General features: G+C 53.0%; 10 protein-coding genes across 10 annotated transcripts; 6 read left to right on the top strand and 4 right to left on the bottom strand.

Annotated features, from left to right (window-relative positions):
- Window positions 1-24: 24 nt before the first annotated feature.
- On the bottom strand, window positions 25-4,206 carry CKM354_001080200 (SKI complex subunit tetratricopeptide repeat protein SKI3; the record flags this gene model as incomplete). The annotated part of the gene is made up of 1 exon (XM_044806269.1): window positions 25-4,206. One exon carries the CDS (start codon window positions 4,204-4,206, stop codon window positions 25-27), a length of 4,182 nt encoding a protein of 1,393 aa, XP_044662204.1.
- Window positions 4,207-4,442: 236 nt separating this feature from the next.
- CKM354_001080100 (uncharacterized protein) lies at window positions 4,443-5,291 on the top strand (the record flags this gene model as incomplete). Its single annotated transcript, XM_044806268.1, has 1 exon — window positions 4,443-5,291. The coding sequence occupies one exon, from the start codon at window positions 4,443-4,445 to the stop codon at window positions 5,289-5,291; it is 849 nt and encodes a 282-aa protein (XP_044662203.1).
- Window positions 5,292-5,362: 71 nt separating this feature from the next.
- On the bottom strand, window positions 5,363-6,219 carry CKM354_001080000 (uncharacterized protein; the record flags this gene model as incomplete). The annotated part of the gene is made up of 2 exons (XM_044806267.1): window positions 5,363-5,727; window positions 5,784-6,219. 2 exons carry the CDS (start codon window positions 6,217-6,219, stop codon window positions 5,363-5,365), a joined length of 801 nt encoding a protein of 266 aa, XP_044662202.1.
- A 979-nt stretch (window positions 6,220-7,198) lies between these two features.
- CKM354_001079900 (uncharacterized protein) lies at window positions 7,199-8,824 on the top strand (the record flags this gene model as incomplete). Its single annotated transcript, XM_044806266.1, has 4 exons — window positions 7,199-7,264; window positions 7,317-7,736; window positions 7,790-8,188; window positions 8,243-8,824. 4 exons carry the CDS (start codon window positions 7,199-7,201, stop codon window positions 8,822-8,824), a joined length of 1,467 nt encoding a protein of 488 aa, XP_044662201.1.
- A 313-nt stretch (window positions 8,825-9,137) lies between these two features.
- CKM354_001079800 (uncharacterized protein) lies at window positions 9,138-10,427 on the bottom strand (the record flags this gene model as incomplete). The annotated part of the gene is made up of 2 exons (XM_044806265.1): window positions 9,138-9,906; window positions 9,964-10,427. The coding sequence occupies 2 exons, from the start codon at window positions 10,425-10,427 to the stop codon at window positions 9,138-9,140; spliced, it is 1,233 nt and encodes a 410-aa protein (XP_044662200.1).
- Window positions 10,428-11,079: 652 nt separating this feature from the next.
- Window positions 11,080-12,024, bottom strand: CKM354_001079700 (uncharacterized protein; the record flags this gene model as incomplete). The annotated part of the gene is made up of 1 exon (XM_044806264.1): window positions 11,080-12,024. One exon carries the CDS (start codon window positions 12,022-12,024, stop codon window positions 11,080-11,082), a length of 945 nt encoding a protein of 314 aa, XP_044662199.1.
- A 334-nt stretch (window positions 12,025-12,358) lies between these two features.
- Window positions 12,359-13,345, top strand: CKM354_001079600 (uncharacterized protein; the record flags this gene model as incomplete). Its single annotated transcript, XM_044806263.1, has 2 exons — window positions 12,359-12,919; window positions 12,980-13,345. 2 exons carry the CDS (start codon window positions 12,359-12,361, stop codon window positions 13,343-13,345), a joined length of 927 nt encoding a protein of 308 aa, XP_044662198.1.
- Window positions 13,346-13,766: 421 nt separating this feature from the next.
- On the top strand, window positions 13,767-14,126 carry CKM354_001079500 (uncharacterized protein; the record flags this gene model as incomplete). The annotated part of the gene is made up of 1 exon (XM_044806262.1): window positions 13,767-14,126. The coding sequence occupies one exon, from the start codon at window positions 13,767-13,769 to the stop codon at window positions 14,124-14,126; it is 360 nt and encodes a 119-aa protein (XP_044662197.1).
- A 1,480-nt stretch (window positions 14,127-15,606) lies between these two features.
- On the top strand, window positions 15,607-17,157 carry CKM354_001079400 (uncharacterized protein; the record flags this gene model as incomplete). The annotated part of the gene is made up of 1 exon (XM_044806261.1): window positions 15,607-17,157. One exon carries the CDS (start codon window positions 15,607-15,609, stop codon window positions 17,155-17,157), a length of 1,551 nt encoding a protein of 516 aa, XP_044662196.1.
- A 1,801-nt stretch (window positions 17,158-18,958) lies between these two features.
- On the top strand, window positions 18,959-20,195 carry CKM354_001079300 (histone H1; the record flags this gene model as incomplete). Its single annotated transcript, XM_044806260.1, has 6 exons — window positions 18,959-19,028; window positions 19,125-19,150; window positions 19,292-19,314; window positions 19,419-19,549; window positions 19,710-19,978; window positions 20,031-20,195. The coding sequence occupies 6 exons, from the start codon at window positions 18,959-18,961 to the stop codon at window positions 20,193-20,195; spliced, it is 684 nt and encodes a 227-aa protein (XP_044662195.1).
- Between the last annotated feature and the right edge of the window lie 669 nt (window positions 20,196-20,864).

Here is a 20,864-nt window from a genome sequence, read left to right as displayed (position 1 = left end):
CTTCTCATCTATCCTTCCCAACAATCACTCCAAAGCCCTCCTCATCGCCTCCCATCCCTCTTTCTCCCAAGGCGCCAAGAACATCGCTCGCTGCGCATCTCCCACTGTACCCGTTCCAGCGAAAGCTTGAGCCAGACCACCTGCCTCCAAAGTCCCGTTCGGCGGGACAGCCTGCGTGGCTGTCTTCAATGCCATCTGTGCAGCATGGTCTTCGCCAGACAGAGCTGCCAGTTGCGACCAGGCTTGCGAATCATCCGGTTTGAGCAAAATAGCTGTCTGAGCTTCGGACACAAGCGCCTCTTCTGAATTATGCTCGCCAAACAGACCAGCGATGGCGGACAGCAAAAATTCAATGCCTTGTAAATCTTTACCGGTAGTTGAAACACCTTCCTTCGTGCGGAGATGTAGTAAGTCATCTCGCACGGCGGTTGCAGTGTCAGCATCGTTATCGAGCGCAGCGATGGCTCCGAGAAGGGTGATGACTCCGACATGTTCAGAGTGACGCTCTGCCGCATCAAATAGTTGCTGTCGCGCAACATCTTTCTCATCTCGGCCGCCTTGAGCCCAGAGGACTTGGACGAGGGAGCAGACCACATCTGGATCGTTGTCACTTTCGAGGAGAGCGGCTTTGAACATCGTTACGCTTTCAGGCATGTCTTTCAAGTAGTATTGCGCAAGACCTGCTGTCAAGTGGCAAGAGAGTCGCAATTTGCGTCTCGCCTCTGCGTCGAGGCCGCTGCTATCGGCGTCGGAGGAGAGGTCGAGGGCTGTTGCGGCATTCTCTGCTGCGTTGGAGAAGTCAGAAGTAGCGAGTTGGTTTCGCGAAAGGTCAGACTTCGCGAGCGCGTATCGTGCCAGTGCCGAGAGTGATTCACTTGCTTCATAGTCTGCTTCTGCAGTATCGCTGAGTTCTGTCAAGGTCTCAATGGCAGCAACATGGTTGCCCACGCGTTCCAGGAACAGAGCTGCAAGATGTCGATAAGGAAGGTCCTTTGGCACTTGATTCCGTAGCTGCTCCAGGGCAAAAATGGGCTGAATGAGTTTTGTGAGATCATTGGACGCAGAGTCTGCTGAGAGCAGATAGTCAAAGCTGGACACAGAGTATTGGCGCTTGGTAACGAGCGAAGCTGAATCTGAGATCTCGGCCGCGTGTGTGAAGTGATTTAGTGCCTCCTTTGTGTTGCCGGTCATGAGAGCAATGATTCCCTCGCCGACCCATGCATGAGCATATTCCGGATCAGTGCTCTGTGCTCGGCCGAATGATTGATGAGCGAGCTCAATGTCATTCTGCAGCAGATACAGAACTCCCAGGTTCGCCCATACTTTGGCATTGAGCTCATTGAGATGGAGAGATCGCACGAACGAGTGCTGCGCTACCTTTGGATTCAGTGTTGTAGTGACCACACCAAGGGCATTCCAAAGTTCGGGATTCCCGGCCTCAAGCTCGATGGCGCGTTTGAAGCACCTAACAGCAGTGGTAAGATAGCGCTTTGCAGCCTTTGCAGAGCTGCTGGCATGGGCTCGCTGCTCCGCCCAGCCCAAGTTGTACCAAGCCACTGCTTGAGCGTGCACATCGTGAGAAGCCGAGTGAACGGCTCTCTTGTACGCTAGAATCGCTGCTACGAGAGGCTCCGGAGGCGATGCCGAGTCATTTGTGCCGTTGATATCGAGCGAACCCAGAGACACCTGATCAATGTCAGCAAGAACTTCAAACATGCTTTGCTCAGCAGATGTGTTAAGCAAGTCCTGCACTTCGGCTGAGGGAAAGTCGTTGATGCTGTTTTGGACCCAAGAAAAGATTGAGCACGCATCTCCCACCGACTTCCACATATTGAAGGCGTGCGGTGAAATCTTGCCCACTTCCACAGCCGTTTCAACAGCACTGATGGCGCAACGCCCTGCTTGGCCGAAGAGACCCGTTTCTACACATCTCCAGGCATGCTCAGTGTAGCATTGGAGCAAAGACATGAGCACACCAAATTCTGAAGGGCGTTCTTCCAACACACTTTTCAGCCCAGATTCTGCTTCTTCAAACTCTCCAAGTTCTCTGTGAACATTGGCCAGCATATATCGGGCGAACCATGTCTCTCCATTGATTTTAAGCTCCACGCCATCATGCGGATTGAGAGCATAAGTAAAGGTCCTCAATGCGGAGTTGTATCTACCGGAGTTGTGGTAACTCTCACCAAGTCCGACGTAGGACTGGTAATCGTCGGGACTGATTCGTAGGGCAGCGAGGAAAGATACGATAGCTTGCTGGTATTCTTGCTTGTTCATTTGCACGACGCCAAGTGCAGAATACGGCCAGCTTATGCCCTTCTTCTTCGACCCTGGCGGCGGCCGTGCCTTCCCTGAGTCAACGACGCGTTGTGCAACCACCTCCACGATATCCCAGTCTCCTTGGTCGGCAAACAGTTGGGCCAGTCGTTCCGCAGCTTCGACTTCTCCCGCAGAGAGCTCGAATGCCTTTTGGAAACACTGGCGGGCACGTTTCCTATCTTTGGCATAATCGTTGTAATATACGCCGAGCTTGGTGTATGCAGGCGCGAAGTTGACATTCGTCTTGATCGCGGACAGGAACTGGCTGTAGCCACGGTTACGGTCCTTACGTGCAGCTTTGGATGTGTCCGACTCCCAAAGACAAACACCGATCCGATATATCGTCAGTGCACGGAGGTCCCTCGTTCGCGGGTCATCAGCCCTCATCATCTGCAGAAAGTCCTCAAGTTCTTTGAGCGCCTGTGCATAGTCGCTGCTCAGTGCCCTACACCAAGCAAGCTCCGTACCCACGCGCACGTTGCCCTTGTCTTCTTCAAGAGCTCGCGAAAAGAAATTGATTGCGTCCTGATAGTCCTCAGTCTCCTCAAGTATCAAGCCTAGACCAATGAGTGCCGGAGTGAACTTCGGCTTCCGTTGTAGGATGTCCTCAAACAGCCGCTTTGCCTCCGGATGATTTCGTGGCGCTTGATGGTGAACAAGAGAGGTGCCGAGCACAGCGTTCAGAGCATCACGTGTGTTCTGCAAACCAAGACCAAGCTTATTGCTCTCAACTTGAGCCACCTTAAGCCCGTTCCTGGCCGTATCCGCTGCACTTGCATGCTCTTCCAAATGCAGGTAGTAGTCACCCACAAGTCGGTGCGCGAAAGGCGATTGCTCGGCATCTGATAGACCTTCCGTGAATAGTAGAAGTCGATCCTCGGGGGCAATTTCTTTCACAGGCTCGTCTCCTTCCGCTTTTGGTGGCGGTGGAAATGGCGAGAGTTCACTCGTCAACCATCCTTCGAGAATTCGTGCGAATCCAGATTTCTCGAAGAGTGCAACATACTCACGCAATATGCCCGCATCTAGGTCCTTCAGATCATCCATGTCTCGCGATTCGAGCACCAGATCCCAAGCCAGGCGAAAAGGATGATGTATGATGACCATGCCCTCTGCGAGCGTCAAGACCTGGTCAAGCTTGGCGACTTTCTGGTCGAGTGGCAGTACAACGAGCGTGTCATACGCGCGCTGCAGCAACTTTTCCTCGTACTCACGCCGGACTTCATCGTCGGTTGACCAATTTATTAGTTGCTGATACAGATTTTCGAGATTGCTGTTTGTGAAGACTTCTCGCTTCACTTCAACAGTAACTTGGCCAACTTTTGCTCCTATCCGTGTTCGGCGCTCGCTGATCTCCTTCTTGACACGTTCTGCTTCTTCCGTCTCCGTAATCTCAATGAGTCGCGTCAACGTATGCGAAGCACGAGGTATGCGGCCTTCCAAAGCATCATAAATTGAGCTGCCGGGCAGCATGACCTCGAGCACCTTTTTGTTGTGTGTTGATGTGCCATACTGCTTGGTAAAAGCCGTGAGCTCATCCACAGTTGACTGTGCCCGGTTGATATCATCGGCATTGATGAAGTGCTCTGCAACTTTGACTGCTGCTTCGCGGTATTCGTCTACCTTATTGGAGCCTTGAGCTTTGTAGACACTCACGAGCCCTTGCCACGCCTGGGAATCGTCTGGCTTTGCCTTGGCAGCTGATTGGTATGTGCTCGCGGCGTCATCATATTTGCCCTGCTTCTCTAAAGCTCGGCCCAAGAAGAGCCGTGCGAAGTGGTTCTGAGGATCCGAGGAAAGCACAGAGTTTGCGTGCTCGATTGCCTGGTCATACTGCTTGTTGTCGAGCGCAAGTTTTGCTGCCTTGAGCGCAGCCTTGGCCGACATGATCCGTCATTGAGCTCCAGTCGCCAGAAATCCTCGATAACTTGTCTGTAGTGTGCGTATCTCCAGCGGCCCGGTTTCTTCTGGAAAGTTGACGTTGGTGTTGCATTTCTGGTAGCAACTCGACTGTTGTGCGCGTCACTGTGAAATCCACGGCCGAAGTTTCCCCGATCTGAAACGCGACTTCCAGCAACACGCGCTGACCGAAGTCTCCTTCACCACAATCAAGCCTGACAACAATGGATGCCGAATGGACCGCATCGGCACTTTTCTCGCCGTCCAAGGCCAGAGTGCAGCAAGCACAAGCAAAGGATTGGGCTGCTGTTGAGGCCTGGCTCGTTAAGAAGTACGGTTCCCGCGTGCCCCCTTTCGAAAGAAATGAAGACACCCTGCAAGCCCTTCTCACCCTGGCCAATCTGAACGAGAGTGCGGATGAGCAACGAAGTCAAGCTGAGCGCATCGAAAAAGCGGCACATTCAAGTCTCACTCGCAAACAAGGTAGTCTCCACGATGAGATTATGCAAGTATTGCAAGCCGAGCTGGCAAATGAAACCCAATTGGACACGCTTGCCGAAGTAGCGGTAGCACTGGACTGCCCGCATATCAACGTCCAAGAGATTGCTCGTGAGATCATCACGTTGAACACCACCGAGTTCGAGATGAAGCAGCAGCTTGCACGAGTGCAACAGCAATTGACCAACATGAAGCAAGAGACCAAGCGAATGAGGACTTTGCTTGACGAATTATCTGGACCTGACTTTGAAGCACCTTCTGATGTGGTGGACAACACAACAGAATGGGCAAAAACCTCCAAGACTTTGAAAGCCAAGATTGCGGAGTACGATGAGCGACTAAGTGCTACCAGGCCACCTTCTTCGTCGACGAGTCTGGAACATATATTTCACAAAACAAACGAACTGGAGAAGCAAAAGATACGGCTGCGCGAACTCGAGAACGAGCTGAAGGAGTTTCGAGAGCTACCTTCGGACGCGCGATCTGCGCGTAACAGGCTAGAAGAAGCCCGTGAGCAGCTCAGACAGCTCACTGCAAAGCGGGATCTTCTCTTTGAAAACCTTGCCGGGAGGTGAGTGGTCGTTAAACGATTCGCCTGGCATAGCACTGGCGTCCGGTCGTTTTATCTCCACAATCCCGACTCTCTTCATGCGAGCTTGGCCGCGAACTCAAGAATATCCTTGGCGACCTGCTCAGGAGCCTCAATACAATGCCAATGTCCCACCTTGCTGTACACTTTGAGCTCCTTCTGCTTGCTGCCGAGGTTATCGTGGATGAACTGACACCCAGCCAATGGCGCTGACTGATCCTCCTCGCCTGCCAGGATAACGACAGGCGTGGTCATGGAAGAGAACCCGGGATCTTTCATGTTGATGATAGCTTCACAGTGCATCGCGTACGAGTTGGGTTCTTGGCCAAGGATGAGCTCGCGAATGAAAGCTCGCTGGAGAGGCGTGCTGTTTGAGCCAGTGGCAGCCTTCGGAACAGTGTTTGCTAGTGGCTCCATTCCATCTACAAACGATCAGCACGTAGCTCTGGAAAATTCCAAGCTGGCTTGCAGTGCATACCTTTAGTGACAGTCTCGATTCTCGCAGTAAACATCTCTGCTTTGATAGAGGATGGGTTCACAGGTCCAATTGCGACAACGCCAGCGACTCTGTCTGGATGTCGCGCCGCAACGGTCAGAGCCATTGGTCCGCCCATGGAATGTCCAGCTACGATAGCTTTGGGAATCTCAAGATGGTCCATCAAGCTTATCACATCTTCCGCCATATCCACCAAGCTTAATTTCTCTCCCTTCGACTTCGATTCCGCCGCTCCATATGTGGTGAGCGCGACGACTCTGTGTCCTTCCAGGTACGGCACGACTGGCATGTAATAATTCTGCGAGCTTCCCAACCCGTGTATGCAGACAATCGGCAGCTTGTCTTCTTGCACATTGTACCCTACCTGCCCACTTTCGACATACTGGATAGCATGGCCATTGACTGTGGCGAATGGCATTTTGCTTCGCTTCTCTTCTTGGTCAATATGTTGATGTCTTGGCAAGTCACAGGAGATTGGAGTCGGAATCGTCACAGAAGATGAAGCAGATGCAAAGCTCTTGCCATTGATCCAACAAGCAACACCACGGGCCGGTACCTTTGCACACTCACAGCTTTGAGCCGGCTTGGCATTGATGACGTTTATCCGAACCGATCCTTGCACAGACTGATATGTACAAAAGCGACACACACAGACCTGTGGGAAGCATTTGTGATATGTTTTCGCACAGCACTCCAGCAGTAGGAGAGCGGCCACCGCATTTTGCTGTCAGGCTCAAGCAGAGAGCTACCACACATGCGACGACGAAAGCGGCAAGCCGGCGAAGCCAGCAAGCGAAGTGCCCGGCATCCCATCTTGATGCGCTGTCGTACATGTCGAATATTCGGCGGACATTGGCGTACAGATAGCTGTCAAGGGCTTGGGAAATGGCTACCGTACGGGGTTGTGCCGTGTCTTGCACCCGTGCACGAGTGAAGTGAAAACGATACCAAGCTCGCCTGACTTTCTCCCAAGCATAAATCTTGCGTTGAAGTGCAGCGACTAGTAAAAATATAACCATGCTACATGCATGCATGTACTTGGTACCAATATCCGTCGTACATCGTCATCACAAGCACTCCGAAGTCGTGACAGCTCTTCTGCATGCAAATGGGGCGCACTTCTCCGCACGTCTTTCTCCGCGAAACCCCATACTGATCTGCATGATCGCGTGGCGGGCATGCAACATGGCTTCCCACGAGCGGGCAAGATCTACACAGAGTGGAAACACCAGAGCGGCAACAAGGCAAGTCTTCCGCAATGACCATCTTTCTGCCAGATTTCTTTCACGCCACTTCTGCTCCTCATATGCCACTTCTATTTCTCACATCAATGTGTTTAGTTTTGATCTTCACTCTCTTAACAAGCGGTTGCAGATCACAAGCTGAAGCCGTGCATAATGGCTGGAACCGAAAAGGATGAGCAAGGAGCAATTCATGCCGAAGATGCCATCGAGACTGCACCGGTAATGAACATGGCATGTTGCAAATGGTCGCTGCGAGCTGACGAGTTTTCAGAGCCCGGAAGAAGATCCAATCAAGAATGTACATTTCGTTGAAGATAAACCACGAGCACGGAAGCTCGTTCGCCGCATGGACCTCCACATCTTACCGCTCTGCGCCTGGGTCTACCTCCTCAACTATCTCGATAGAGGCAACATTGGCAACTCCAAAGTATTGAATCAGGAAACCGGCGACTCTCTGCTGCAAGCGACCAACATGACGAACACGAATTACGCTGTTGCGGTTTCGCTCTTTTCGCTGGCATATGCACTGTTCGAAGTTCCGAGTAACTGGATCATGAAACGATATGTTCGTCCGAGCGTTTGGCTTGCGACATTGCTTGGAGCATGGGGCGTGTTTACTATCGGTTTCGCTGGAGTACAGAACTATGCGACTGTAGTAGTTCTGAGGTTTTTCATTGGTGTCTTCGAAGCTGTAAGTATTTTCGTCCCGACACTCCAATATGTCGAAACTGACAGTATATGCAGGGCTTCTTTCCAGGTATCGTCTACCTCATCACATTCTGGTATCCTGTCGAAGAGCGTAGTGTGCGAATTGCTTTCGTCCTCGCATCAGCAACCGCTGCCGGAGCCTTTGGCGGATGCATTGCCTACGGTGTTGGAAACATCAATGGCGCGGCTGGACTTGAAGGCTTTCGATGGCTGTTCATCATCGAAGGCATCATTACCGTCGTCATGGTCATTCCTGTTCTACTTTTCTTGCCTGATTACCCCAGTCGTGCGAAGTGGCTGAACAACGACGACAAGAAATACATTCAAGACCGCATTGCTGTCAAAGGCGGAGGTTTCACGCAGCAAAAGTCCACGAAGCAGGAAATCATGGCCACTGCGTTCAGCCCGAGGATGCTGACGCATTACTTTGCATATGTGAGTCCTTGATCGAAAAGTCACTGTTTTACAATACTAATTTCATCGCTCAAGGCAACAAACTGCGTTCCCCTCGGCTCCTTAACCTTCTTCACGCCCACCATCGTCTCCGGTCTCGGCTACACAAGTATCTCTGCCCAACTCATGACCGTCCCACCCTGGGTCGTAGGCTACATAATCTGTCTCTTCCTCGGCTGGTCCGCCGACCGCACCAACAAACGAGGCCTACACATCGGAATCTCTTCCACTCTAGGCGGAATCGGCTGGCTCACAGCCGGTCTGTTACCCGCAGACGCTTACACCGCCCGCTACGGCTGTCTGATGCTTTGTGCTGCCGGAGCCTTCCCATCTTCGGGCCCGTTGAGCGCTTGGGTCACATGTAATGTTCCGGCAATTACGACTATGGCCGTCGCGACGGCGATGAACAACAGTATGGCTGGCGTGAGTCAGATCATTGCCCAGTGGATTTGGTTGCCGAGGGAGGCGGCGAGTGGGTATCCAACGGGGAATTTTGTTTGTGCGGCGTGTAGTTTTGCCACGACTGCGCTGGCTTTGGGTTTGAGGATACTATATGGCAGAATGAATGCAGGGGGTGTGAGGGACGCGTCTGGGAAAGAGAGGATATGGTTGTTGTGATGGAAACATGTATACCTTTTTAATCCATCTAGAGGTTTTCTGCCGCATGCAGGTCTGAGTCCGAGGGGACACATTTCGATATTTGTACAAGCCATCTTCTACTATCACAACGCTAACAGCGTCTGCCTTGTCAATCTCACTCGCGGAATTGCCTATCTCCGTACGCCCTTGAATGAACAAATGCCTCGGCTCTCGCCTCTGGAGCCCTCGAGTAGACGTGCATTCTTGGAAGGAGGCAACCAGTTCCAATACCTGCTTACTGCCCCTCAAATGACAGTCCATTCAGCTTGCTGAACTCGCCACTTTCTCCTCATCACCTGGAAGCAGGAGCGTTTTCCATTAGCATATCGTATACGAAATCTGGAGCCAAGGTGCCTTTTCTAGCCGCGAGCTCTGCCTTCGTCAACTGGCTGGAGTAGAGATTCACAAGGAACAGGCGTGCAGGAGACCCCTCCGTCGTGCCGTCGTAGATGATGTTCGATAATTCGCCCACCAGTGGTCCTATAGTCGTGTCATCGCCTGACCACCTTGTGTGGTGGAGGCTAGCCAGGACATCGCTTTGAAAGTTGGCGTCCATTAGCTCTTCTCCGAGAACATACGCCTTCGCGAGAACAGTCCAAATGTTGTCATCTTCTTGCGTATCCGACTGGGAGTTAGTTTCGGCTTGACAGGTCTCGGATGACTTGTCATTAGTGTCGGCTTTGGAGCCAGACTCAGTCTGGGACTTCTCGGTCGATTTGTCGTTCGTTACCGAGTTTGATTCGGGCTCAGTTTGAGACCCTTCGGTCACCGCTTCTACCGTAACTCTCTTGGGGTCGGGTTGAGCTTGAGCCGTATCCGCCGATTTTTCTGGCTTCTTTGCGAGATTTATCAAGCCAGAGTAGGCCCAATTTACGTACAATTTGAAGATCGCTGATGAATGGTTTGGAATTTCGACCGCGCGACCAGGCTCAGACCAGACCTCCTTGCTCTTTGCCCGTAAGAAGTCGGAGGTACGACGCAGAATATCTTGGTGTACGTGGAAAGTGGCAGTGCCTGTTGCTGATGTTCCCACTTTCACAGTGATGACCGGACTGCTGGGGCTATTCGGTTGTTAGGTTCTGCTTGATTGCAGCATTCAAGACGTCAACCCAACTTACTCAAACGGTTCGACTTTGCGCGGAGGCTTCGGGGCCTCAGGCTCGCGTGAGGACGTCTTCGCTGGTTGGTTGTGCGTGAAAGGTCCTTGAGAGAACAAATTTCCAGACGACCCATTGGCACCAGAAGCTCCAGGAGGAACAGAGCTCGAGATAGGAGGAGCGATGCTTACATTTGCGGAGCTAAAGAGACCACGGTTCGAAGTTGACGTGCCGGGATTCGCAGAGCCAAAGGCGCTTGAATTTGTGGAGCCAAAGAGACCGCGATTCGAAGTTGACGTGCCGGGATTCGCGGGGCCAACGAGGGTTGAGCCTGGAGCAGGCGCTGTAGAACCAAAGCCACCGGAAGTTGGAGCAGCCGCTGTCGAACCAAAGCCACCAGAGCCTGCAGCAGGCGTCGTACTTGTGCTTGAAGAGCCAAACAACCCACCTGTCCGTGGTTGACCGAAAGCACTAGTAGTAGACATGGCTCGTGAACCACATTCGCGTGCTTTCGCTGGCTGGAGTTGATGGCTGGGGTGATCAAGCGTGCAGAGCAACGCAGATTTTGACTAAAGCCCGACTCGCCTCCTCTGCTTTCCTTGTAGTCGAGAACTTGCTAGGATGAGGAAGTGCAGGCCGTACGGAGATGAATGTCGTGTTTGCTTGCGAACGCTGATTGCATGTTCTAGTTGAGTTGAGTTGCACGCCGCGCCAAGCTTTTAGCCTGTAACGTGATTCGTTCATTTATATTAACATGTGGTCGCTCGGCGGACAAAAATGTAACCAGCTATTTATTGCTCCAAGCGGCCAGTGTATTCCGAGTACAGTGTTCGCAGGGCAAGGCGGCCTGCTTGCAAAATGTCTAATGGAGACATGTGGGACAGTGTCTTCAGGCTGTCATATTTCCAGCTCTAATTTATCGATCATATGCTGAAGCTGCAACGATCCCGATCTACGGATAGGAGGTTGCCGCGCCCAGTGATCATATCCTCCAGGTTGTCAATGTGCATCCTTCTCGCTCGCGACTCTATCGCAGGTCTCGCATTTCGTGCGGCGCTGTTTCCAAGCACACTTTCGAGATCGTTCCCGTGAAAGTCGAAGCTTCCTCCATTGTTCGATGTGTCGTCGATGCGATGACTAAATGTACTTCTTCTCCGGGTCTAGCGTCTCCAGCAGGTCCATCGTCTTCTCGTACATGGCAAACACGATTCCACCGCTAAACATTAACCTCCCCAGTCTCGGCACTGCTCCGGACCACAGCTTAAAGAAGCCCTCTTCTCTGAATATCTTGAGAGCGCAATCTATGCTGTTCTTGTATTGCCCCTTCGAGTCGATACTTTGCATTCTCGTCTTCACAGTATCAATCGGCTGTGTCGCGTACACCGTGATCGTTCCTGCCACAGCACCAATCCCAAATGTCGATATTGTCCCGAGCTTCTCTCCCGGCGCAACATAGGATTGCGCGAGTTGCTTCAACGAGGTGTATGATGAGAAGCGAACCGCACTATTGGCAGCCTGTCGCGCAGTTGTGGGCACGAATCCCTTGAAGAATCCTCTCACGCCCTGCTCTCTGAAGATCATGCCCGAACCATGCAAGAAGCCTCGCATCCGCGGCTTTTCTCGTTTCCGATCATCGATGAGTTGTGTCTTTATACTCTCGAACGGTGTGACGGCTAACAGAGACTCTGTGGCTCCTGCTAAGAAACCAGAGACAACAGTCATGGGCCCAGATATTGTCCCATCAGGACTGCTCAACATGCTCTTATACTGATCGAACGCCACGAACCGTACTCCAGCTTTGATGCTGTTTCCGATGATGAGAGTCGTGCATCCTGCATACCATTGCGGGCCGAAGGGAGGGAAAGCGACTTTTTGCCCGGGGGCGAGTCGTGAGTTCAGTTGTGTTCGTGTTTTGGCGAATTCGGCGGGATATGTGATGGCGATTTCGACTGCACCTGCTGTTGATCCTGCGATGATCGATCGAAGGGGCGAGGGCTTCTCCTTCTTCGTCTCGGAGGTCGTGGGCGTCTGGCTGGCATTGGGGCCAGAAGCGACGCCTTTCGTGCTGGGAACAGTGCTCATGGTCGCGTCTGTCGATTCGTGATCTGTGGTGACGAGACCTCAATGAACAGCACCCTCGCTCACAATCCCGCAGCGCCGTCGAGATCCTCGAAGTGCCTCCGAGACGGTCCGGTCGTCGTCGCGGAATTAATTGTGCAGCTCGAGTGAGGTGTTCGGCTCGTCATCGCGCAGCGAATCGGCCTCCTTCACGTGTCTCCGCGACTGGAGTCCAAGCTCCTCCGCGCGAAGAACATTCGAACATTTCTTGACCACTCCCGACCCTTTGCATCCATTGATCATCCCATCTGTTCGATATCGACTGTTTAATACCTTTTCCCTCCACACATCGCTCACAATGTTGTCACTCCGTGCCCTTGCCCGCAGCGCGCCACGCACAGCGTCTCGGTTCGCCACGACTTCGATCAAGCCTTCTTTCACATCAACCCTTCGATCACGCATCAGCCAACAAGCTCCACGCAGCGCCCTATTCTCCACAACACGCGCACGCTTCGATGAACACTCACAACAACTTGCTGCCAAGCTCGAGAGCGAGATCAGCATCGAGAAGGAGGAGTCGGCGACACAAGCCGGCTCAGACCAGAACATTGAGCAGTTCAAGGCGGAGAACCCAGATTGGGAAATTAAGGATGTTGAAGGCGAGCAAGATGTTTACTTGACCCGCAAATACGAGGACGAGCAGATCACCGTCCACTTTTCGATAGCAGACTTCAATTCGGAGATTGATGAGGGCTACGGCGAGGAGGACATGGCACTGGGCGAGGAGGGCATGGACGTACAGTCAGGAGGTGCCAATACCAAGGGCGCCATCAACAAGGGCGGCAAGGCAGACGGCAACTTCAAGGTTGCGCCAGAAGACTCGGTCGCCCCAGCTGATCGTGAGGAATTGGCTGATGAGGTGAGAACTGAGATCGCGAACATGAAATACCTGCGATATTGACTGACAGTTCAAATATAGGACTCCGAAGGTGCTCCACAGCAGTTCCCAGTCGCCGTGACGGTCCTGGTTCAGAGACCGAACAAGGGCGCCCTCAAATTCTACCTCACCGCAGCTGATGGCGACTTCATCATCAACCAACTTGTGCAGCTGCCAAAGGAGATCAAGGGCGATGCTAAGGCTTTGATCCGCGACCACCCAGAGTCGCTTTACGCTGGACCACCATTCCAGCAGCTTGACGAGGAAGTTCAGGGCATCTTGGAGAGCTACCTCAACGCACGAGGTGTCTCAGAGTACCTCGCTCAGGCCGTGCCGGACTACATCGATGTGAAGGAGCAGAGGGAGTACCTTGGGTGGTTGAACAGAGTCAAGGACTTCGTTGAGTAAATTCAAGAGTCCATGAAAAGAGAAGTCGCGAAGGGAGATACAAGTAATGCCTGAGAGACATCGAATCGTGCTGGAGACCGGTCGATGTTCTCGAAGATGGCACTTCCATGGGAGAAGATCGAGAGGCGGGGCACGAAGGAGCCAATGTGACGCCAGCATTACAGGAAGAGGAAAGCACGTCACAAGCGCAAAGGCGCACCAAATGACTGTATGGGTTTCCGCATGTCATGTGTATTCCATGCATGCATTTTGTACATCAGACATATCTTAGTGTCACATAACCACAACCATCTCACCTCTTACGGTGTCATACCAAACGACTACCGGAAATCGATATATTGGTTTCTCCTCTTACCTTCTCCTGCTACTAATCAACTGCCAAACTCCACCTTTCTTCCTCAACAACGCCAAATAATACACGATGCCAAATGCGAGGCCGCCCAAATGCGCTGAATGGGCCGTTCGACTCTGTTCACTATCTAACAGATACAAATCCAACGCGGCGTACGCCATCGCCACGGCATATAGTGGCATGGGCACGACGCCCATCATCATCATTGGCGCGAAGGGCATGAGACAGGCTGACAATGAGACGGTAGCCATGATGAATCCCGACGCTCCGAGGAGTGCGTCGGTCTTTCGTATTCGACTTGGCGCAGAAGTGTCGGAGAAGGGGTTCCAAGATCTGGAGATGGTCTTTGGTGCTGGGGTTGCTCTGGAGCGCTGGTGGATGAGCCAGGCGGAAGACGAGGCGAAGCTACCGGTCAGGGCGAGCAAGTAGATATGTCTAGCACCGATGAAGGGAAGGTAGGCGAGTATGCCGCCGAAGGTCCAGAGTACGAACATGTCTAGGTAGAAGAAAGGTTGTGGGTCAGAGATGCCTAAGGATCGAAAGAGCGTGCTGATAAATAGACTTACTGAAACCAAAGTGGAACAGGTTTGTGTGGCTGAAGGCCGACGTGATCATCGTGTGGTAACGGCCCTGCGAGAGATTCTCTTCGGTCAAAAGGAAATTTTTGACGAGGTATTGCAGGAGTTGGGTGTCGTTGGTTTGGCGAGCATTGCCGCTTGCATAGGCCCACGTGAGAAAGACTCCGGTGTTGATGAGAATTAGTGTCCGCACAGCGCGTTTGGCGGACTTGTAGGACGCGGGCATAGTGCCATGGCCGGTGGGACTGCTGTATGATCTTCGGAAAGGTTTGGAGTGGGCGATGAGCTTGTTGAGACGGTGGGTGAAAGGGGTCGGCCGCGCGAAGGAAAGAGGTTTCGCGTCTGCCAGCCTCTTGGGTGATCCGGTCGCGTGGAGTCTTGGAGAGTTGATGTTCAGCGACGGCCGAAGGATATTTGTACTTTGTCGTAGTGCGGAACATGGTCGAGTGGCGAATCGTAGCATATAGTGACTGCCTTCATGTTAGAAGTCAACGAAGCTTGATGTATCAATTTCGGGCCAATGTTCTCTGGTCTGAGAGATGACTTCGAGGTGTCTTATGATCAATTCTGGCATTTGTTGTGAGGAAAGCCGACTCACAAGGTAGACATGCTGGCAGTGGTCGATCTCGGAACGCTCGCCGAGTTGCGTGAACCCAGAAGCAATGGATGGCAGCGTTTGCTGCGGCGGATGTCGCACGCGTATCAAATTCAGCCAGAAGACACGAGATCAATTCACTGCTCATGTCAGATGCTTCTACAGATCAACTAAGCGCGACGCGAGAGGGATGTTAGCAATGCTCGGGTGGATACTCGGTCGGCTTGTGCAACACTGCGATGCAGCTCAATGGCACCAATGAGCGCCAAGCTTTTTGGGCCTCTCGCCGACTTCATTCTTCGAAGTCTTGTGAAGTCCGACTCTTCAGACAGCTTCACAGTCTACCCAACCACCTCCACACCTCCTCCGACCACTCCGAACCACACGCGCAACCGCTTGCCACGCCATATCAGAGCCAGATCCGCCGTACTGCCGCCTTGCCTGCCACGCCGTGTCGCGCACCGCAGACACTTCCAGAGACTGACCAGTCTGCTCTATAGGCCGTCTCCAAATAGCTTGCATCCCGATCTACGGCATCAGAATCGCCTGAAAAACACGCGCGGTTTCTATAGCAGATTGCTGCACCACTTCCGCTAGCGACTTTCTGTCAGCTTCAGGTCAGCCGCATCGCTCGCGGGAGCACCACTGCCGCGCAGGCACCGTCTGGCTTCCTCCGGACATTCATACAACCAGATCACAGGGCGCTGGCACTTAGCACAGCACACACAACATTGCAATGGCGGACGGGCTAGCCAACAAGCTCGAGAAGACGTCACTGAACGAAGCTGCGGAGGGCGATTGGAAGTCGGGGCTAAAAGCACCTCCGAAAGATGGCAGACAGCAAACAGAGGATGTTACAGCGACGAAGGGCCTGGATTTTGAGGAATTCTATCTCAAGCGCGAGCTATTGATGGGTATCTATGAAGCAGGGTTTGAGAAGCCCTCGCCCATTCAAGAAGAGACGATTCCAGTCGCATTATCTGGTCGCGATATACTTGCACGAGCGAAGAACGGCACAGGAAAGACCGCAGCGTTCGTCATTCCTACGCTAGAGCGCATCAACCCCAAGTTGGACAAGATTCAGGCACTTCTTCTCGTGCCCACGCGAGAATTGGCACTGCAAACATCGCAAGTCTGCAAGACGCTTGGCAAGCACCTTGGCATCAATGTCATGGTCACCACTGGTGGAACCGGACTGCGCGATGACATTATACGATTGAACGACCCTGTGCACATCGTTGTCGGTACGCCTGGACGTATTTTGGATCTGGCCGGCAAGGGTGTCGCCGATTTATCCGAGGCGAAGACGTTTGTCATGGACGAGGCTGACAAGCTGCTCTCACCTGAGTTCACTGTAACCATTGAGCAGCTCCTCAAGTTCCACCCTAAGGACAGACAAGTCATGTTATTCTCCGCAACTTTCCCAGTCGTGGTGAAGGACTTCAAAGACAAGCACATGAACGATCCCCACGAGATCAACTTGATGGACGAGCTCACTCTGCGTGGTATCACACAATATTACGCATTCGTTGAGGAGAAGCAAAAGGTCCACTGCCTTAACACACTTTTCAGCAGACTGCAAATCAACCAGTCTATCATCTTCTGCAACAGCACAACTCGTGTCGAGCTGTTAGCCAAGAAGATCACCGAGCTTGGGTACTCGTGTTTCTACTCGCATGCGAAGATGTTGCAGCAGCATCGTAACCGCGTTTTCCACGATTTTCGCAACGGCGCAATGCGCAACCTGGTCTGTTCCGATCTTCTCACTCGCGGTATCGATATTCAAGCCGTGAATGTCGTTATCAATTTTGACTTCCCCAAGAACGCGGAGACGTATCTTCACCGTATCGGTCGATCGGGACGATTTGGTCATCTTGGTCTGGCCATCAACCTGATCAACTGGGAAGATCGCTTCAATTTGTACCGTATCGAGCAGGAACTTGGTACCGAGATTCAACCCATTCCTGGCACTATTGACAAGAAATTGTATGTATACGACGCACCAGAGAACATTCCCCGCCCCATCAACACTGCGCCGCCACAGCAACAACAGCAGCAGGGGCAACAAGCAGGCAGACAGCAGGGCAGCGGACAGGATCTGCTCAACCCCGCAAACCGTACCGGAGGCTACCGTGGAGGCCGTGGTGGCGGCTATGGTCGAGGTCGTGGTGGACCACGAAATGACCAAAATGGCTTCCAAGGACAGCAGAGACAAGGTGGCTTCCAGCAGCGACCACCACCACAGCAACAGATGGCACCGGCGGGTCCGCCTTTAGCCCAGGCCTAGTGGCACGGGACTTTTGGTCGACAAAGCTAGCGCAATCTGTAGGAGTAGGACAGGCGTTTGGGTGGGAGTGCCGCCAGAAAGGGAGGCATGCGGTATGTTGGCCGGCGTGCCGACGGGCGTTTTTCTTAATGGGCATGACTTGATGATATTCCGGTTCTTATGCTCCGGATTGACGTTTACCACGAAGCGGTTGTTGCATGGCCTGCGCGATTTGGCCAAAGACGACTGCAGCGCTACACTCTTTTTCTGGCCTCGACTCTTCCGACACTTTGAACCTCAAGCACTACTACAGACCTGGCAGTTTTGCCATGGACAGTTCTCATCTCATCTCTCAGCACGATTCGACACCGACATTCTATGAGGTATCAATACACGACATTCTCAGTTCTGCCGACCCACAGGACTCTTCGACTACACTGGATACAGCGACTGCCATTGGATGTTGCTGTCAGGCTCCAGAAACCACTGTTAACCCCAGGAATAGTACTCTGGCATTGACGAGGCTACCTTCCTGCACCAATCATGGCTGGGTGGGTTGTTTTCAGCTCAGCAGACCACGTTGATCACATCCTTCTTCATTCGTTCAGAAGGTGCCGGATCAGTTCAGATAAACCCATACTCTCTTCAACCCGCGTGCGACCGCGATCACGAAGCACGGCACACCTCAGCTTATGCACAACGAGGGAGATGGGAGATGTCTGGAAGAAAGAGAAATTGCGCAGAAAAAAAATTGGGAGGACTCCCTATGATGCGCCACGATACTCGATAGAGCGCTCAATGATAAACCTTTCATCCTCTCACTACCCGTGCCACTATCCCTATATTGATTACTTCTCCAGCCGCTTGTCGTTGGGATGCGCCAAGGTGTATGGGTGGGTGGCGTGATCTCGATTCGCTGACCGCGTGACCAGTTTGCCACAGTTGCCTACACTCTCGAGCAATCTCGTGCGACGTGAATGGATCATCGAATATCGCGCAGGCAGTCAGAAGACACTTTAGTGTTGAGGAGTGAAATGTTCACGCGTGCGATGTTGTATCACATCCGGTTCAGGCGGTGACGCGCCGCGTGGAGAACTCTCAACAGGATGAACACGATAGCATTGCATTACAGATACAGAAGGCGACTGACTCACGTATAGTACTGTCGTGTGTTGTGCAGTCCCGGAAGGACAATCTAGAGGTATGATACAGTGAGGTGAAATCACGATGGCAACAGAGGAAGCGTGAGCAGGCGCGGGACAGTCAGGCATCACGAGACCTTGTACGGAATTAGACGAGGGATAAACGAACAGTAGTGTGATGGGCTGTCATAGGTGTTGAACGAATCATAGCACAGCAGGAGAGGACGAACGGCTTCTCGAAGAAGAGAAATGTTGCAGAGTTGGGAGGAGAAACGCGACAGCCATGAGGCGCGTGGAGTCGTGCCAAGATCATAACAAAGAAGGAGGGCGTCGAGGGAAGTCGAAGTGCGCTCAGGAAAGGCTCGAAGCGACCGAGACAGGATGGGGAGATCCGGCCCTATCAGAGAAAAGAATCAGAAGAGTAAAAGAGAGAATGGAGCTTAGCTCGCTGAAGAGGTGCAGGGTAGCGATGGGTTTGATCCAAGTGCTGCGCAGCGTGCTAGCTCTACAATAAATAGGGCCCTTTCCCCGCCGCACGCGCGACTGCGGCCTTTTACTGCTCTACCTGTTGCTTCCCATCCACCACGCTCTCGACCACCACTTCGACCACACGTATTCCACACATCAATCGACGCTCCAGGCAATCCGCTTCAAGCACAATCAATCACATTCCAAGCAACATGCCTCCAAAAGCCGCAACCAAGAAGGCCAGCAAGCCTGCTGGCGCCTCCCAGCACGGCACTTACCAAGGTACGTTTGCGACGACAACCTGATCGCCCGCCTTGTCGCGGCGATAGGGGACAGCTTTTATCGTGTTCGCCGGTTGCTGACGCGTCTTTACTCTAGACATGATCAAGGAGGCCATTGTCAGCGTAAGTTGAGCTTTCCCGGCGCATTTGGTGTGGTCGTCTTCGTGATGGTCAGATTGCGACAGGCGACACGTCTGATCGCAACACGCACCCCACAACCACTGCTGCGACTTGAGAATTGGGCTGACGCGTCTTGATATATAGCTCAAGGAGCGTAACGGTTCTTCGTAAGTGAAAATCTCCACCTCGTCGTCGCCGTCGTTACCCATTTCGGAAGTAGCGCGGTGTGACACAGCCTTGAGCTCTGACTGACATTGCTCCCTTTCTACAGTCGCCAGGCCATTAAGAAGTACGTCCAGGCCAACAACAACCTCACTGGCGTCAGCGATGCTGTCTTCACCGCACAATTCAACCGCGCCCTCCAGAAGGGTTCCGACAGCGGTGTCTTCGCGCGACCAAAGGGTACGTCAGACCGATCGATCACATCCACGTTCGAACGCACCCACAACGCGACAATCGACGTGTCGTGTTTCTCGGTATCGATGAGCACACCGTCCCATCGCTTTCAGTCTGAAAATCGACGCTGTCCCAAGCACGCTGCTGACCTCGCTGCCGCCAACAGGTACCTCTGGAACAGTGAAGCTCGCTGCACCAGCATCCAAGGCCGCCGCTTCCACTAAGACCGCCGCTGCGAAGACCACGAAGGCTGCTGCACCAAAGAAGGCCACCGCTGCCACCAAGAAGACCACAACAACAACCAAGAAGGCCGCTGCCCCAAAGAAGGCTGCCGCTACCAAGAAGACCACAACCACAAAGGCAAAGGCACCAGCGAAGAAGGCGACAACCAAGACAAAGGCAAACACTGGCACCAAGCGCAAGACACCTGCTGCTGTAAGCAATCACCTTGTCGTGTTGCACTCCATTCATGCTGACGATTTTGTAGGCCCCAGCCGTTGAGGAGAAGGCTCCAGTTGTCCTCGGCAAGACCAAGTCAGGGCGCGTCACCAAGTCTACCGCACCACAGGCCGTCCGAAAGACCACCGCACCCAAGAAGGCCGCCGCGAAGAAGGCAACCCCCAAGAAGAGCGCGACGCCCAAGAAGGCATAAGCGTCTCATTTCTTCTTCTGTCCGATCTGACGATGTTGCGACCTTCCGTAATGGAGACTGATGCCCGACGCGCCATGTTATCCGATACGCAGTCGTCGTTGAAGCGCGTCGATGATGGTCGCAGTCGGCGATGCAAGGTGTTCGGCGTCAGATGAAAGGTCCATGGATATATGTATGTGTGATACCAGCTCGCGGTTTGTGTGAGGACGCGTTTGTTCTCCCGCCGACCTTCTCGTATTGGGACCGGCTTCTCGGGGGACTTTTTATTTTGCTTTAGGGGATGTTTATGACTGGCGTTATGGGGAGAGAGCACGGCCGAGGGTACTGCTACTGCTACGAGAGATGTCACAATGCTATGCAGCGCGAACAGAGTACATAGCCTGACATGCATTTTATTTTGAACTTGACTTGTCCGCCATGTCTCACTGATTGATGTGACCCGAGTGGTCTTGAAGTGTACTGTGATGGCCAATGCTGGGAAGTGAGAGCGACGCGTGTGCAGCAGTGATTCGACGCCAAACAATGGGCGGAAAGCAGAGCTTCCGGAGCTCATGCAGGGAACACGTTCATCCGCCGAGTCCCATTACACAACGCAGCTGCTGGGCTGGGCTGGGCTGGGCTGCTGATGAGGCTGCATGTGTTTCGTCAGCTTGAGAATAGCAGGAGACG

The sequence above is a fragment of the Cercospora kikuchii genome (genome assembly GCF_019650295.1).
Source record: "Cercospora kikuchii DNA, contig_00007, whole genome shotgun sequence".
Taxonomy (NCBI): Eukaryota; Fungi; Ascomycota; class Dothideomycetes; order Mycosphaerellales; family Mycosphaerellaceae; genus Cercospora; species Cercospora kikuchii.
Note: the sequence above shows the minus strand (reverse complement) of the source record. Positions and strands in the feature narration are given on the sequence as shown.